Below are 17,423 nucleotides of genomic sequence, written 5' to 3' on the forward strand. Positions count from 1 at the left end.
TTAGTTATATTTTTTGCTGAAACTAAGCAAAAGCAATAGTGATTGAACTTCTTTCCCACTGTGTTTGCATGTGTTTTACAGCCCTCGAGAGTCTGTATTTTATCTTCCAAGACAAGGAATAGGCTCAAGGTCTGTTTTGATTAAGCTAGGTAGGAGGCAGATTTCATTTATTCTTGTTTATTACCCAAATCAATCACCCATCAAAGTCATTTAGACTAAAATATATTTTGTGAGGTAGGACATTGAGTAGAACTTAGTGAGTCTGAAGAGAAATTCATTAAATTGCTGTTTGGATTACTTTTTTCCAAAAACAACACAGTTGTGATTTGAAAAGGATGCTCTGGAAAAGAGCTCTTTAAAAATCAGAAGCACATTTGGAAGTGAGCTGGAAACCTGCTGGTGCAAGTGCTAAGGGAACTTTTTAATGTCCAGCATCATAGATACAGGCCATTGATCAGTACTGGGAAACAGGGTGCCTAGATTGATTTAGAAGGGAGCTTCCAGGGAAACAGTTGATTGGGAAAAGCCAATCACAACATTTTTACCTAGACCAGTATCTGTCATGTTCATTCTTTTTTTTTCCTCTTCCTGCTTTGATATTAAGGTATAATACAAAGATCATTTAGAAACCAAGGAAGATTGCTAATAAGACAATTTGAGTGCCTGCTCTCTGATTAACTTGCAAATTTCCCATGTTTGAGCAGTGGTACTTGGTTCTGGAACCACTTTAGCAATCATCATTAACCAAAAGGCCCACATTTCTGTTGTATGCTTTGTAGAGACCAGTGCAGTAAGATCTTCTATGAATGAAATTAAAGGCTTTTGAAAGTCATAGATTGCATATAAAAGAATATCCCCTCCTCCAGTATGGCTTGACCCTAAATATCACTATGCTAGATATGTTCATCCTTTCTCCTCCCTTGATATCTTTGATGCCATAACCTCCTGGCTCTTTTCTGACTACTCTTTCTCTGTTTCTTTCATTGATTTCATTTCATTTCTTCCTGTTCCAGTAACACAATTTTTCACATTTGAAATTTTGATGTTATCTTTATTCTTTTATTCACCTCCTATAAACATATCTCTGCAATATCTTTTCTATCCATCCATCCAGGAAGTAAAGGCAGAGAGGTCAAGAGGGATTACACACTGACCTGTGGCCTGGCAGTAACACGGGCAGCAGCTGTGGTTAATAAATGGAACTGATAAAGCCTCTTTACTCTTGTCAGTGCAGTGTTTTGTGGCTAGTTCTATAATTGCCCTCTAGCCCCAAAATGCCAACCAAAGAGGGCACTAAAAGCCTATTACACAAAAAAATTACTTTTGGTTTGTAAAATACTGTAGGGCTAAGGGGAGAAAAAAAGAAGTCTGTGTGGGTCCAAAGGATGGGGTAATGGAAGAGGCCCCACAATCCAATGTGTTGGGGCAAAAGTTTCTAATCAGCTTTTGCTAGATGTGTTGAGTTCAAGGGATGTGGTCCTGGCGGTCAGGCTTAGGGAGGATGAGCTCCCCAAACTAATGTCAGAAAAAATGTACCTTCTGGATATCAACACCATAGAGAAAGCCCTGACTGCCTCGCCCTAGTTAAGGGTCCCGGATATAGACTAGTGGAGATGTGTGTCTGAACATCTAGGCTCCAAATATCTTTTGTTCCTTTCAAGAGATAGCTACATTTTTATTTTTTTTATGTAGCCTAAGTCTATTTTTATGTCCCCATTAGTACAAAATCACTTTACATAGCTCTGGTGAGTCTGGTAGTAGACCCTGTTCTCCAAGGGATCAGATACCTACAATAACATTCTCCAGAGCCAACTAATGAAAACCTGATCTGGGATTAGCCAAACTAAGTGAACTAGCCATTACCAAAACTCGGCAAGGGTCAGCTCTTGAAAAAGGGAAAAGGGGAAAAGCCCTAAGCTACATATTTTTCTACTTCAATAGTTTGATCTTTGTATCTTCACAGAATTCTCCTAAAGTCTTTTGCCCTAAAAATAGGAGCTTTGACATAGATGCCATCTATAGTGTCATTGATGATGCCAAGGAGTTTGTGTTCATTGCTGTAATGGATTACCTCCCTGTCTCTAACACAAGCACCAGAAGGTGAGTGCCTGGATTCTGTAAAGATCATGTTAATGAGGGCCATGCAATTACTTGAAAAGAAATGTATGGGAACTCACCTTAGACACAGTACTACTGTAGTGACTACACTGAATTTTGTAAAATGAGAATCTGGAATATTAGCAGTGATTTGTCCACAAGGACCTGCCCTCTAAGTGGAACCATTCTAGGAACCAGGATCCTTCTCTGCAGAAGGTATCAACATGTTTCCCTCTGATCTACCTGTGAACTCTGTGGTTGTTAAAAGACCACATTGAACAAGAATAAGGGATGTCACAGCATGAGGTGATAATTCTAAATTTGGTGACTATCTGTTGAAATGTTTCTAAGGCATATGCTGCCCCTGAGTAAATCTCAGAAGCTTTGCCTTGAAAGGGGAGATAGTTTTATGTCATTTGGTGCAACTTCCATCAAAACCTGGATTTTCATAAAGATATTTTTAACCTAAAGGAGAAAAAAAAGCTTTAAAAAATGTTCTCATCAAATCTATCTATCCCTCTGTGGGAGACATAGAGTCCCAATGTGTTGCAAATAGAGAAGTTTTTCAATAATTCATGGTTTCAGCATGCAAATACGTGGACTAAATTTAGGAATACGATTTATGCCAAACTCTTTGGAAAAATCATTGCATGAATAAGTAGATAAGTGTCCACACACTAGGCCTTCTCGGTTTTATTTTCTTCCTGTGCATATTCAAAGTTTGATGCCACAAATACATTGTATTATCAGTTTAATTAAGAATAAGTTTACAAAATTAAATGTAAGGTTTGAGAGTAGGAATATAGGCCTTTTTCTCTTGGAAAGCAGAATTCCAAAATAAATTTCCTTGGATTAAGGATTTCATATGGCTTGTTTTTCATATCTATTTTTCAAATTTATAATTAACCCAAGACATGCAAATTTCCTATTAGTTTTATTATAGGGTAATAAATAACATTTTCACCAGAAAATGAATTTTTCAGGTGATAGATATGTAAGGTGTATATGAATTGCCCATGGAGGTTACATGGGCAATATGAGTTTGTCTAAATGTGGCTTGAAGGGAAGCATGAATAGATAATCTATCTGAAATCCAATCGATCCCTTTTCAAGAAAGATTTTTATTTCTTCCTGAAAGGGAACAGGAAAAAGGCTACAAGACTGGCTGTTCTGCTCTCCCCAGAGAAAGGTCCTGGGATAGAATTATATCTGTCTGATCACCTAAATATTGTTAGCATAGGGAAAATATTTTTAGGTTCAAGTAACTTTCCTGTTCACTATCCCTTAAAGGGGAAAGGGTACTTCAAACTTATAATAAAGAGGCTTGACTTCCTTCCCACCAAATGTTGATTATATAAAAGATCATCACATATAGTTTAGTGAATAAATTATTTTATCCAAGCAAATAGCAAACAGAAATCAGTGAAGTTATACATATTTGAATATACCAGAAAATATACAAAGTAAATTAACTCTCCCAATGGGAGCAAGATATCTTGTATATAGATATAGATATATGCCCATATCTGTCTAATGAGAGAGTGAGAGACTCTCTGAGTTCACTAAAAGAAAAATTTCCCAAAGTCTCTAGGGAATCAAGCTGGAACTCAGGGACACATTGGGGAACTGGTTCCTCTATATACCTGCTGCTTCCCAAGCACTAAGATCCAGTGAAGATGTGGTAGATTAAACTCTGAAGTGAAAAATCAAAAGGCCTCTTATTTCTTCCTAACTCAGAAATCAAATTATATAACATTAAGCAAGTCATCTAACTGTTTAGTATCCCAGTTATTGTATTGTTGATTACTACACCCATAGCCCTACTAGGAATTTTCACACCTGGGACAAATTCCATTCATGCAAAATATACTAGCTACAGAGCAAAGAACAATCCTAATCAGAGAATATGACTGCTCCAGAAAGGGTGGAAAGATGAAGGTCACTCTGGTGAAGGGATCCCAGCCATGGCAGTCTAGGGGCAGATGTACCCTCGGGTATAGGATGCTAACAGCAGAAGATGGCAAGGTATGGGGTTGACATATCCATGGGGAAGGAATGTGTCCTGCCCTTTGGGGGACAAATTACACTACATTTCTACCCTAGGACAAAATCATAGTCCCACAGAATCAGGTACAGCTGATACATCTCCAAAAGGAGATTTAAGATAGGGCTAGTTCTTGTTTCACAGACTGATAAATCCATTTATGGAGTTGTTTTAATCAACTTGTTCCCAAAACTGTTTTGAACATTATAAAATAAATAGCTACTTTTAACCAAAATCTAAGTTTTTCTTTGAGCATCATCATCATCATCATCATCATCATCCATATGGTTTTTTTTTCACAGAACTTACTGGCCAGATTTGGATGGGAAAATAAGGGAAGCATTAGTTTTACGAAGAGTTAAAGTTCGACTCCTCATCAGTTTCTGGAAGCAAACAGACCCCCTCACATTTAACTTTGTTTCATCTCTTAAAGCTATTTGCACTGAAATTGCCAACTGCAGTTTGAAAGTTGTAAGTACCAGACCTACTGCATCTTTTCACAGTGTGTTGAATGTTCATTTAACCTACTCCAATATTTTTGCAATCAATCAACAAACATTTAATAGGGGCTTACTACGTGCTAAGAACTGCTCTGGCCTACAAATGGAAGATGAATAAGATGGTGATAATTATTTTTTAAAATAGTGAAAGAACTTCAATTGCTCAAGCAATACTGGATATTCGATATTCAAATCAATATGATTTAATGAACACTTATTAAGGAGCCAAGACTAAGTATAACATTCATCTAAAACATCTTTACTTCCCATGCATTTTCTACTACAGGGACCAATCATTCTAAGAATCAAAGGTCCTAGACAGAGATAGCAGAATTCACACCAAAAAGAACAGCTCTCACTTAGCAGCTTCTGCTGACCTGCTCAGCCTGATCTTCTTTGAATTCAGTGGCTTGATAAAGGTTCTAAAAGCCATAGGCCATTTTCATCTTTTATGAGTATATCGAAAAGACGGTTCAACCATGGAAAGAAAACTTCATAATTACCTCTCATTCAAGCAAGAAAGTCCTCTTTTTATTTTAGAAAAATCTTTTTAATTTATTTTCAGAAAACCTAAAGTATTGGTACTGCTCAAATAATTAATAATAATAACATTTATGTATCAATTATTATCTCATTTGAACCTCAACTTCAAGAGGAAGGTGCTACAATTATCCCCATTTTGCAGATGTGGTAACTGAAGCAAACAGAGGTGAAGTGACTTGCCCGAAATTACATAGCTAGTAAGTGTCTGAGGTCCGATTTGAATGCCACATATTGAGAGATAAAGGAAGCCACATAATTCAGGCTCAGGGTAGGGCAAAAGAGGCAGATACCACTAATCAGGAAAGTGTTTAGGGAACTTGGAGAACCATCTGCACCTACTCTTCATCCTGACTTAGAAGTTAACCCATATATGTTAAGCCTGCTTCCTACAGAGGATTTTACATCATCAGCTCCTATCAAGCTGCCTAGCATTTTGTTTGGAAACATTTAGTGCTTCAGGTTAAGATTTCTAACCTCTTTTGAATTCTACAAGCAACTTAATCACCTTAGTCTCCTTTAAATACAGATGGCTCCATTACCTAAAGCAAATTTACTAAGAGCTTATCTTGGCAATAGCTAGCTGGCAAAGCAAAGACTATAAAAGTGCCCCATACTGAAGACAACCCATTAATTTTAGAAATGACTGCAAGACTAAGTGGAAAAGGTCACTTCCCCAAATACTTGATATGCTTACAGAGGGCAAGATTTTCTATGAAGGCAGACAAAGAACTTTGTGATGGTTTGTCTTCAAGAGTCTGTCAATGAGAGGGGATGCTTTAGTGTCTAAAAAGCTGATCATGATGTGTCCAGAGGACACTGAAATTGGTTGGCATCCAGTAATACTATAAAACTGCCTTTATAAAGGGATATTGAAAGAAGGAATGAATGTGAATTTCACAAGGCCATCCCAAAGAGCAAGGTTTTAATTGAATAAACAAATCATTCTTGAAACCTCTCCATTTTCTGTCAACTACAACATAAATGATGATAATATTTCAATGAGTAATAAGTCTTTATGCTAGAACTAATAAATTCCTAGAGCAATTTCATTTTCCCATGTAAGGCTATATTTTCCCCTTTGGGCCATATTTTCCCCTTGGCCATATTTGACTTTTAAGAGCAAACAGGTTCTTACTGGAACCCTACTTTGTCATTTCAACCCCAACTTTCGTTAAACTTTGTATTTCTACTTTGTCCAAATGTTGGCTAATTTTTCTAATAATTCCTTCCTACAAAAGGAAATAAGTCAAATGAATGAATCTTTTGGTAATGAATCAGGTCCAAGTCGCATTCTTCTGGGTAATATTCATTAGTAATATTGTCAAGGCAATATGAAAGTGCCTTAGAGTCAGGTATGAATTAAGGGGAAATATGTTTAAATGGCCTTTAGAAACCTGTCAAGTTTTAGCCTGGTTATTATGTATTAGCCTGGTTATTAGGCATATCTAAATATTCCAGGCAAGCTGAATTTATACTAAACAAATTTCACAGGGCTTTTGTAAAAGTCAGGTGGTTACAAATGCCAGGGGAGGAACCAAGTGGAAAATGAGAGTGAAAGAGATAAATCTGGAAAAAATATAAAGTGTATCTGGGAAAACACTATGTAAAGTTACTGGGGTCATGTTTTCTTTTTTTTTCCCAGCAATTTTATTGCGGTTTTTTTTTTTCAGATACTCAGAATTCAGTTTTTCATGATCTTCTCGTGTACATTGTTGCAGTCCTTGGGTACATTATCCTTCTAATTGTGCTTACTCTATTCTGTGTCAGTTCATAAGAAATTTACTAAGATTCTTTGAATTCTGCACATTATTTTTTTACTGCACATATTCTGCTACACTTTGTTCAGTTGTTGAAATACACCTCTTTCTAGTTTTTCATTACTAGAAAAATATGGTTATTAATATTTTTGATTTCTGGTTTTTTGGCTTGTTATTGCTGTTTTTAATTTATTCCATTGGAGTATATACCTGTGGCGCCAATGCAATATTTATAGCACCCACAGTCACGATAAAGACCATGTCTATGGGGCAGCTAGGTGGCGCAATGAATAGAGCACTGGCCCTGAGATCAGGAGGACCTGAGTTCAAATCCAGCCTCAGACACTTAACACTTACCAGCTGTGTGACCTTGGGCAAGTCACTTAACTCCAATTGCCCTGCTTTCCCCCCTCCAAAAAGAAAAAAAAAAGACCCTGACTATAAATATCACATGATGTTCGATTGAAAAACTCTCCAATATTCCAAAATTCTCCAGGTAGATAATAGAACTGGAAACATTTATTTAGACACCAGAAAACCGAATCCCAAAACCAGTAAGCCGATTCCATCATAGTACCAAAGATATTCAGAAGCCATAATAATGCTGAGAGCCACAGCATCCTTCAGCCTTCTCACAAACCAATACAAGATCAATATTTACTCACAAAACTCTCTTATCTCCTTGCCTGAGCTCCTCTTTCCCCCACCATCTGGCTAGCTCTGACAAGTTTCCTATGGGCTCTGCTCCACCCTTCAGCAAATTCCCTCCATCACAGGCTCCATGTGATTACATTCAGCCTATTAGGGGGAAGAGTTTACTTTCAAAGCAGGGGAGGTCTTCAAACTCCCCCCTAGGTCTATTAAGGGGCAGGGAAAATCTTCAAATTCCCATTCCCATTACAGTATCCAGAAGGAATATTGTTGGGTCAAAGGTATGAAGAGCTTGGTCACCTTTCTTGCATAATTCCAATTTGTTTTTCACAAATAGACCAATTTACAGCTGCACCAATAGTGTATTAGAATGACTGTCTTCCCAGAGGCTATCCAACATCAGCTGTTAATTTTTTATCCAAGTTCTATAGACTTCTGAAAAAAAATCTATAAAATCTATGATATAAAGGAAGACAATTATATCTGACTAGAGCCACATTAAAGCATTTTCCAGAGTATTTACTAACAGCATGGAGGCAATCCCAAGTTCTTTAAATTTGTGCCAGCAGAGAAAGCTCTAGGAAGTTTTACAAAAATGCAAAACAGGTGGGAAACCTAGAGAATGGTTATGGGTCTCATCTAAGAACCAGTATAATTAAGTATAGATAATTTTATAACAAAAATTTTAGCCACTAGGTAAATACCTTTTTTATCTACATCAAGTCATGGATACCGTCTTCTAAGACAGAGTTTCCAAAAGTACTAAGGAGATACTAAGCAGTAACCCAAATTACTGACTCCCTAAACATTTCTGCTTTTGTTAAAAAAAAAGGGTTCAAAGTCAACAAGTTAACACAGCAAATTCATGTCAATTGACAATGTTACACAGTAATTAGGTATGTAAAATAAGATTAAATATAAGTAATAAATTAGTTAAAAGTCAAATATAAGTGTGTCAAATATCAATGCAGGAATAATCTGCTACTGTAATTATCAGCCATCTGTTGGGGTAGATTTATAAACTGGGATGAGTTATAGCACTGCATGATGCTTTGGAATGTAAAAGATATAAACTTGAAATTGAATGATTTCTGTGCAAAAGTTAAAATGACCATAATATCTGCTGTATTTATCAACTTCATTCACATTAGTAAATACATTGTAATAAGCTAGATTAAAAAAACACCTTCAACTTAAAAAATGAATTTAAAAAATCTTGAGAACAGTTATATATTCTCAATTTAAAATTTAATTTAAGTTTAAGCCAGGTGTGGTAGCACAAGTCTGTAATGCCTACTTCTGAGAGGTTGGGGCTGGCATATCTCTTGAGCTTAAGAGTTCTGAGCTGCAGTGGGCTATGTTGATCCAGTGTCCACATTAAATTCAGCATAAATATGGTGAGCCTGTCAGAGCAGAGGTTCGCCATACTGTCAAATGAGAGACAAACCTGCCCAGGTGAGAAATGGAGCAGGTCAAAATTCACATGTCAATCAGGAGTGGCAATAGGTAGGGCCTTGTGAATAATCCCTACATTTCCAGGTTAGGCAATATAGGGGGACCCAGTCTTTAAAAAATAATAATTTTAAAATTGAATGTCTTATTCAATTATAATCTATATTTAAAACTAGTACAAGCATGACAGAGATAGTCTAAGTAGCAGAAACATAGAAACCCAAAGAAAAAGGACCAAATCTAGAAAATATTTATATTTTGAATGAATGAATAGGAATTCATTAAGCTCTTGAATATGTGCCAAGCATTGTGCAAAGCACTGGGGATACAAAAAGAAAAAACCAAGGCAGCCCCTGTTCTCATGGATCTCAAATTCTGATTGGTGAAGGCAAGATGTAAAAGAAACTTTAGCTGCAGGGTAGATAAAAATGTCCAGTATCTTCACTGTTCAACAATGGGAAGGATAGCAAGGGCCACACGCCCTTAAAAGAAAGAGATCATTATTTGCCTTAAAATATTTTGGCTGCAAATAGCACAAAACCTAATAAATCGAAAGGATATCTTGAAAGCATCCTTGCAAATTACATTGGCAAGACAAGAGAAGTTTTCTGGAGAAAATTAGTTGCAAAAATAACTTTTTCAAAAGTCTTATCTGTGACACCTAAAAGATTTCTTGCATTTTATGTTGTTTATGAAATTGCTAAAAGTAAACAGCATCATTTGGTAAGAAACATTGGTGCTACCTGAAACTGCTACTACAGAGATGTTCAAAATGATGTTTAACAATCATATACAAAGAAGTTTTGAATGGTGCCATATACAATTAATATGGTAGGCTGGAGATTTGTCCATGTCTGTAGAAATTTGCATTCTATTCATTGAGAAACTAAAATATTTTTTTTCTTGCAAATGGATGAAACTACAGATATAGTTAAATGTTAATTTGATTACATTGCAGGATTTATTGATGCAATTGATATTAGTGAAGATTCAATCCTTTGAAATATATTTGTCACAATGCCACATCAAGAAAATTTTTCAATATAATTGATTCATTTCCTAATTTAAAAAAAAAGTGTACAATATGGGAACATTGCATTGTAATCTGCACTGAAAGTGCTCAGCTGGTAACAGGATAAAACACACATCTACAAACAGTAGATTAAATTGTGACGACTTCTCATGCATTAGATATGTTGCGTGTGCTTTACAAACAATCATTTAAATTAAGAAGTATGAGTGAGGATTCTGGGTCACAGAGTTGTTCAAGATATTAAAATAGTTAATTTACATAAAGCACTACATGAAAAGATAAACTGTAAAATCATGTGACAATGTTGAGGCAGAACATAGTGCACTTCCATATTATTGTAAAATCATCTAGTTTCCTCAAAGTACTTAAAAGGGCCTTTGAGCTAAAAGAAGAAATTGCCTTTATTCTTAGTGACAAAGAAAATTAAACAAATTTATTTTATAACAAAACATTTCCTCTTGAAACTTTCCAATTTGGTGAATATATCTGAAAAACTGAATAAACAAAAAGTCCCGATAAAAATAACAAAATTGCATTCATGAGAATTTAGAGGTATGGATAGTCATTTATAAAACATTTTTCACATTTCCCAATTTTAAGAATACCTTGTCCTGCAAATGAAATGGAAGAAGTAAAGAGTTATTTATTATTCACTTGAGAAAAGACATTCTCATTTTAAAGATTTTTTAAAATGTGAATAGATAAATTTACTATGAACAAATATGATAGACTTGGCCTTTGTCCATTTTAACAAGAATGGCCTAGGTTCATAATTTGATTGATATACTAAAATTGAAATGTTTGGACATAAAAATTTTTTTATATTTTCATTATAAGTGAATAAAGACTTCACTGGTTTATCAAAATAATATAAATTTTACTACTGTACATAACATCTTATTTCTGTGAAACAGGGTTTTCTGTTTTAAAGACAAAATATCAATCTTAGCTCTTGAAAAAGATTCCAAGTGGCAGTATTATCAGTGACATTGTATTTTAAGAATCTGCATTGAAAATGAGCTTACCTATCTCAATATTATCATTTTAATGTTATAACTACAAATGTGTGTATATATATATATACACACACACACACACATTTATACACACACACACACACACACACCTGTATGAGTGTGTGATTTTGGAAGTAGTGTGGTGAAGTAGAAGGAGCATTGGCTTGAGAGTCAGAGGACCTGGGTTCAGAGAACACAGAGAGAGTAAGTGGGTTGCCCAAGATCACAGCTACCAAATGTAAAAGTTGAGATTCAAACTCAGATCTTCCTGACTCTAAATTGAGTATTCTTTCTACATTGCCATATTGCCCCTTTCCTTCTAAAGCATTCAGTTCCCAGGTATTTGACACTTCTCAGAGTAGGTCAAAACTCTTTGGAGGAGTCATATTAGAGGAGAAAATAGAGGTACTGTGATTTTAAAATTCTAATTCTTGGGGAGCTTGTTAAAACTAAACCTTCCAGGCACATTTTTCAGAATGAAAACTCTCATTCCTTTGCACAGAATACCGTGACCTCTATGAGTCTCACATTTAATCAAGTGGAATCATTAAGATGGGAACATCACTTCTCATAACCTATGCAACATATAAGAATATTCATTCAGTTCATTGCTTGGCAGCCAATATCCCAAGACTGATTTAATCCCAATATGCCTTGATGAATAATACTGAGAGGTAAATAATCTTCTGGCCCTCTCTTCATCAAAAGGACATATTTCACATTCATTTTATTTCTTAAAATTACGAATCACAGTATGAGTTGATGAATGTTAGTTTTCTCCTTTGGTTACCCCAGGAAATCGATAGAAGGAAACACAAGCATGTGGGCAGTTTGTATGAAAACAGATATTGTTTAAACCTATGTCCAAGGTCTCTTGGTAATATTCTGTAGTGTATTACTTGTTTCTTATTGAATGGAAACAAAAAAAATATTCCCTGTTCATTTCTATTCATTTGCCTTATCTTTCTTACTATTGCAGAAGTTCTTTGATTTAGAAAGAGAGAGTGCCTGCTCTACAAAAGAACAAAAGAACAATTCCTTTCCCAAGTTAAATAGAAATAAATATATGGTAACTGATGGAGCAGCTTACATTGGTAAGTGACACAGAATTTGAGAGTTGTAAAGGAACTTAAGTAGTCTACAAAGTGATTCATGTGTAATTTGAACCTCATGATGATCCTCTTAAGTAGCTAGTAAAAGTCTTGTTTTTCCATTTTAACAATAAAGAGTATGCCACCTTTGACACTATCAATCATTCTCTTCTCCTTGATACTCTCTTTGCTCAAGGATTTCATGACACTTCTCCCTCCTGATTCTCCTATATATTTGACTACGCATCAGTCTCTTCTGCTGAATCTTCAGTCAGATCATAACACTAACCAGGGATGTTGCCAAGGTTATCTACAACCCTTTTCTTTTCCCTCTAAACTATTTCACTTGATGATCTCATCTACTCCTATGGATTCAACTATGCTCTCTATTCATATGATTCTCAGATCTATTTCCCTAGCCCCAACCTTTCTCCCAACCTCCAGTCTTAAATCTCTGATTGACTATTGGAAATCTCTAACTAGGTTAGATCATACATACCTTAAATTCAACATGTCAAAAATTAAACTCATTATTTTTCCCCAAAACCCTCCCCTCTTCCTAAATTCTCTGTGTCTATGGAAGGCACCACCATACTCATATTCAACCAGGCTCATAATCTGAATATCATCCACAACTCCTCATTCCCTCTCATTTCTCATATCAGATTAGTTGCCAAGTCCTGTTGTTAGTACCTTTGTTTATGCCTCCTCTCCTCAGACATTGCCATCACTCTGGTAAAGGCTCTCATCACCTCATTCCTGGACAACTATAAAGGCCTGATGGTTGATCTCCCACCCTCAAGTCTCTCCCCACCCCAAACCATCCTCCACTCAGCTATCAAATTCATCTTCCCCAGTCTGGGAAAGATTGCCCCAGCCCTTCATAACCTGGTCTCTTTCTATTTTCCCAGTCTTTTTACACCTCTTCCCTCCCAACCCCTATATGTTCTCAATCTAATGACACTGACCTCCTTGTGATGTTCCTTGCACATGACACTCTTCCTGACTCCAGGAATTTTTACTGGCTGTCTCCCATGCCTGGAATTCTCTCCCTCCTCTTTTCATCCTCCTGGCTTCCCTGGGCTTCCTTCGTGTCTCAGCTAGTCTTACCTCTACAAGAAGTCTTTCATTGCCTTCCTTAATCTTAATGATTTTCCCGAGGCTATCTTCATTTGACTCTGTTTATGTTCTCTTTACTCATAACCATTTGTTGTCTTCTCCGTTAGACTATGGGCTCCTTGAGAGCAGGGACTGTCTTTGGCCTTTCTTTGTATCACCAGTTCTTAGCACAGTCCCTGGAATATAGCAGGTGCATCACAAATACTTGTTGACTGAATGATTGACATCAGCCAAGACCTGGCCTCTTTGTGGAGACAAAATTCAGGTTACAAGAAACATTTGAGAAGAAGCAGTGGAGTAAGTTACTATGTCTGTAAATAGACAAGCACTGAATCAGAGAGTTGGGAAAAAAGCATCCCTTTTCTTGGGATTTCCCTCAGTCCTTGAGAAGGTGGACCCATCTAACAGAATCAGGATGATTCAAAGCTTTTTGCCAAAGCTTGTGGATTTCTCCTTTGTGACATCTACCAAATACACCCCCTTCTCTCTTCTGACACTGCGGCCACTACTCCAGTGCAAACCCTCATCACCTCATGCCCTAATTACTGCACTAGCCTACTGGTGGGCCTGCCTTGCCTCGAATCTCTCCCCATTCCACTCCATCTTCCATTCAGCCACTAAAATGACTGTCCTAAAACACAGTCATGTTATACACATACACTCAAACTCTAGTGACTTCCTATTGTGCCTACAATCAAATCCAAAATGTTTTTGTTTGGCATTCAAACCCTTTCATAATCCAACACCCTCCTCCTTTTCCAATCTCCTTATGCTTTGCTCCCCGACATGCACGCTTCAGTGCAGTGACACTGGACTTCAGGCTGCTCCAAAAACAAGACATCCCATTTCTAAGTTCTGGACATTTGCTCTGGCTGTCCCTCACATATGGAATATTCTCCTTCCTCCACTAGTACTGACCTCCCTGACTTCCTTTTAAATCCCAACTTAGATCCTGAGTTCCTTTGCATAGTGCCTGACACATAATAGACTTAATAAATGTTTGCTAACTGACTGAATCTTTTGCTCCAAGACCGCAGTAGGCCTGCTGTCTCTCCCCATTCTCTCCTTTTTCTGCCACAGTCCAATCCTTCTTTCTCTTTCTCCTTTTACTTGTTGTGCCATCAAGTTTTTTTAGTTCAGTTCTTGGAGTTTTTATGCCTTCCTCTTCGATACTAGATTCTCAAAATCTCTCAGCAGCCTAAGCATGGGACTGAGCCCTATCAGCCAATTAGAATAGTACTCCTGCTGCACCTAATTGAACTGCATCTGATTTAAGAAGGTATCCAGCCATTTTTTTTTACCCATTTCTGATTAATTGCTTAAATCAAGGTATCCTCATGTAAGAGATAATTACTTTTAAGTGTAGGGTAGTTAGATGGCACAGTGGGTAGAATTCCAGGCCTGGAGTCAGGAAAATTCATCTTCCTGAATTCAAATCTGACCTCAGACACTTCCTACCTATGTGACCCTGGGCAATTCCCTTAACCCTGCTTGCCTCAGTTCCTCATCCTTAAAATGAGTTGGAGAAGGAAATGGCAAACCACTCCAGTACTTTTGCCAAGAAAATCCCAAATGGGATCCCAAAGAACTGGACCCAACTGAACAACAACAAAACTTTAAAGTGGGAGAGAAGATAATAATCAATGTACCTCCAGCCTCAAGTGGGTTTTAGTCCTGGTTCAGTCTGATCAGTTAAGGATCTTGGAATAAGTCCCTTATCCTCTCTGAGCTGCACTTTCCTCACTTCTAAAGTAGGAACACTACTGTCTACCATATCAACCTCATAGGGTTCTTGTGAGGATCATGTAAAGTCATAGATGAGAAAATATCCAGTAGAGTTGAAAACACTATAAAAATATAGGGCACTAACATTTATTATCCCCTACACCCAAACTTAAGGAGACCAAGAAAAATATTTTTGCTCTACTTTGAAATTGCCACCACAACTGCACAAAGGAGAATCTTAAAGGTCTAGGAGAATCTTAAAGGTTTGAGAGCCGATAATTTTGGCGTTATCTTTTTTTTTTTAATAATAGCAAAATGTTAGGGTAGATGGTATGTTATTTCAATATAATTGTAATGAATAATGGAATGTAATCTAATTCCACAGAAAGACAGGAATGCTATTTTAGCCTTGCTGCTTCTCTTAGTAACATCAAATGGATTCCTCTTATACATTAATATGTTGACATTGGAGTCAGACTTTTTCCTATTTCTATTTTATTAAACATTCTGGTAGAGAGGTAGTCAAATGTGAAATGTTATTAGTAAAAAAAAACTGTTTAAAATCTCATTTCTGCTCTTAAGCAAGGCAAGTTTTTAATGACAAGTCTTGATACTCAGAGTTCATAAAGTTTTACACTTTTTTTTTCACTGTCTATGTGGACAGAGAGAAGTAAAGAAGTGTGGTGGCTTGGAGCCAGGAAGGTCTCAGTTCTCATGTGACCCAGGGGGAAGTTCTTTGATATTTTTTTTTGAGGCAGTCAAGGTTAAATGACTTGCCCAGGGTCACACAGCTAGTGCCTGAGGCTAAATTTGAACTCAGGTCCTCCTGACTCAAGGGCCAGTACTCTATCCATTGTGACACCTACCTGTCCCAAGTTCCTTGCTATCTTAGTGCTCTGGGAAACTCTCTAAACATATACTTTGCAGAGAAAGTACTGATATGCATTGATAAAAGAATTTCCTCACCTGGTTGTTCCTAATATCATTCCGCCTCCAGTAGACAAGTTCTAGGGAATAACTCAAATCACATAAAAGTTAGGTAACTTTGCAAAATCACATAGCTAGTATCAGAGGCAGGATTCCAACTCAGTGTTTTAGGCCCAGTTCTCTAATGACTAAACCACACTGCCATCACAGTGTTCATGACTAACTACTAAATTGTGGATTTATAAAAGTTTAAAATATAATAAGAGTAATAATAATAACAGGTGTCATCCAAACAGAGGGACATTTTTCCCTGTTGTAGTATAGTAATCTGCTGCATTTTAAACATCCTCTAATCACAGTCATGAAAAGAGGACTTGAAAGTCATAAGATCAGGTTGAGTCACTTTACAAGGTGTAAACAGGTAGCAAATGAATCTATGAAAACTTGAATGTATTCAAAGTATTACTCACTTTACAGAAAGGCTCAGCATCAAACTCTTCCTAGTGCATCTAAAATATGATTTGATTTCCACATCACTTTTCAGAGACACATCTTTGCCATCAAGTTAGCACAGCTGCATTGTGGGAGGATTTAAAGGGTATCAGAAGAAAAAAAGGTTGTTGATGTTTTAAATAATTAACAGCTTGGCCCAGGAATGGTTTTTTTTTAAACCTTCAGTCAGGCATTTTCTGGAAAAGGTCATACTTAGAATACTGAGTAAAGCTGCTTGGAAAAATCCATTTGAAGCCTTATCACAGAAATACAGCTACAGAAAGCTTTCACACCAAGGACATCCTCCAGCCCATGTATCCAAGAGTCCCTGAATTCTCCAGAGTATAATTGGGACATGCTATTTCCTGGAGGAGCAAGTGTGGAGATTATTAGGGATGGCAAACTGGCTTCAGAAGTTCTGGGATGGGTGTGAAAGCTACCAGCAGGGTGCTAGGTTAATCAATGGAATTAAGAAGACATACCAAGGTCCCATTTTCCATCTTCTTGAGCTTTCAACTTGAGTTTTTTTATTCCTTGGGGCAGAGTGGCAGGGAGGGCCACAGCAAGAATTTAAACTGCCTTGGGTTTTGTGAGGCTAGCAACTGGAGACTTCAAATGTATTTTGAAAACTAAGGAGGGGATTTGCAGCTGGGTGAAATTACATCCCAATTAGAAAACATTGAAGTCCTGTGTGTTAGTTTGGAAGTTAAATTATATGTTTAGGGGGACAAAGAAGAATAAAAGGCAGTACTGTGTTTGGGAATCCAACTGTATATCTTGTGAAAGCTGCACAGAACCATAATTCATGGAGAAAGATTCAATTCAGACTCTGGAAAAATTAGTAAAGACACACAGAATTCCTTGGATCCTTCAATAAGGTGTGAAAGGAAAGAACATTATTTTGTTCTTATTACACTTTCTCAGAATGGGATCAAAATTGTAATCAGCATTCATCTCCCATAAACAATGTCATTCA

At 36.8% G+C, this 17,423-nt stretch overlaps 1 protein-coding gene across 2 annotated transcripts in view; it reads left to right on the plus strand.

Annotated features, from left to right (window-relative positions):
• The window catches only part of PLD5 (phospholipase D family member 5), a 426,787-nt gene that overhangs the window by 395,591 nt on the left and 13,773 nt on the right, over window positions 1-17,423 (plus strand). For both annotated transcript variants that reach the window (XM_069064474.1, XM_069064475.1), the window contains 3 exons: window positions 1,964-2,100; window positions 4,444-4,612; window positions 12,073-12,187. In XM_069064474.1, the coding sequence (XP_068920575.1) occupies window positions 1,964-2,100; window positions 4,444-4,612; window positions 12,073-12,187 (421 nt within the window). The remainder of the gene's footprint in view (window positions 1-1,963; window positions 2,101-4,443; window positions 4,613-12,072; window positions 12,188-17,423) is intronic.

This window comes from Petaurus breviceps, unplaced genomic scaffold, assembly GCF_028583685.1.
Source record: "Petaurus breviceps papuanus isolate PSGF00001 unplaced genomic scaffold, PetGlider_PUasm1.0 90633, whole genome shotgun sequence".
Lineage (NCBI taxonomy): Eukaryota > Metazoa > Chordata > Mammalia > Diprotodontia > Petauridae > Petaurus > Petaurus breviceps.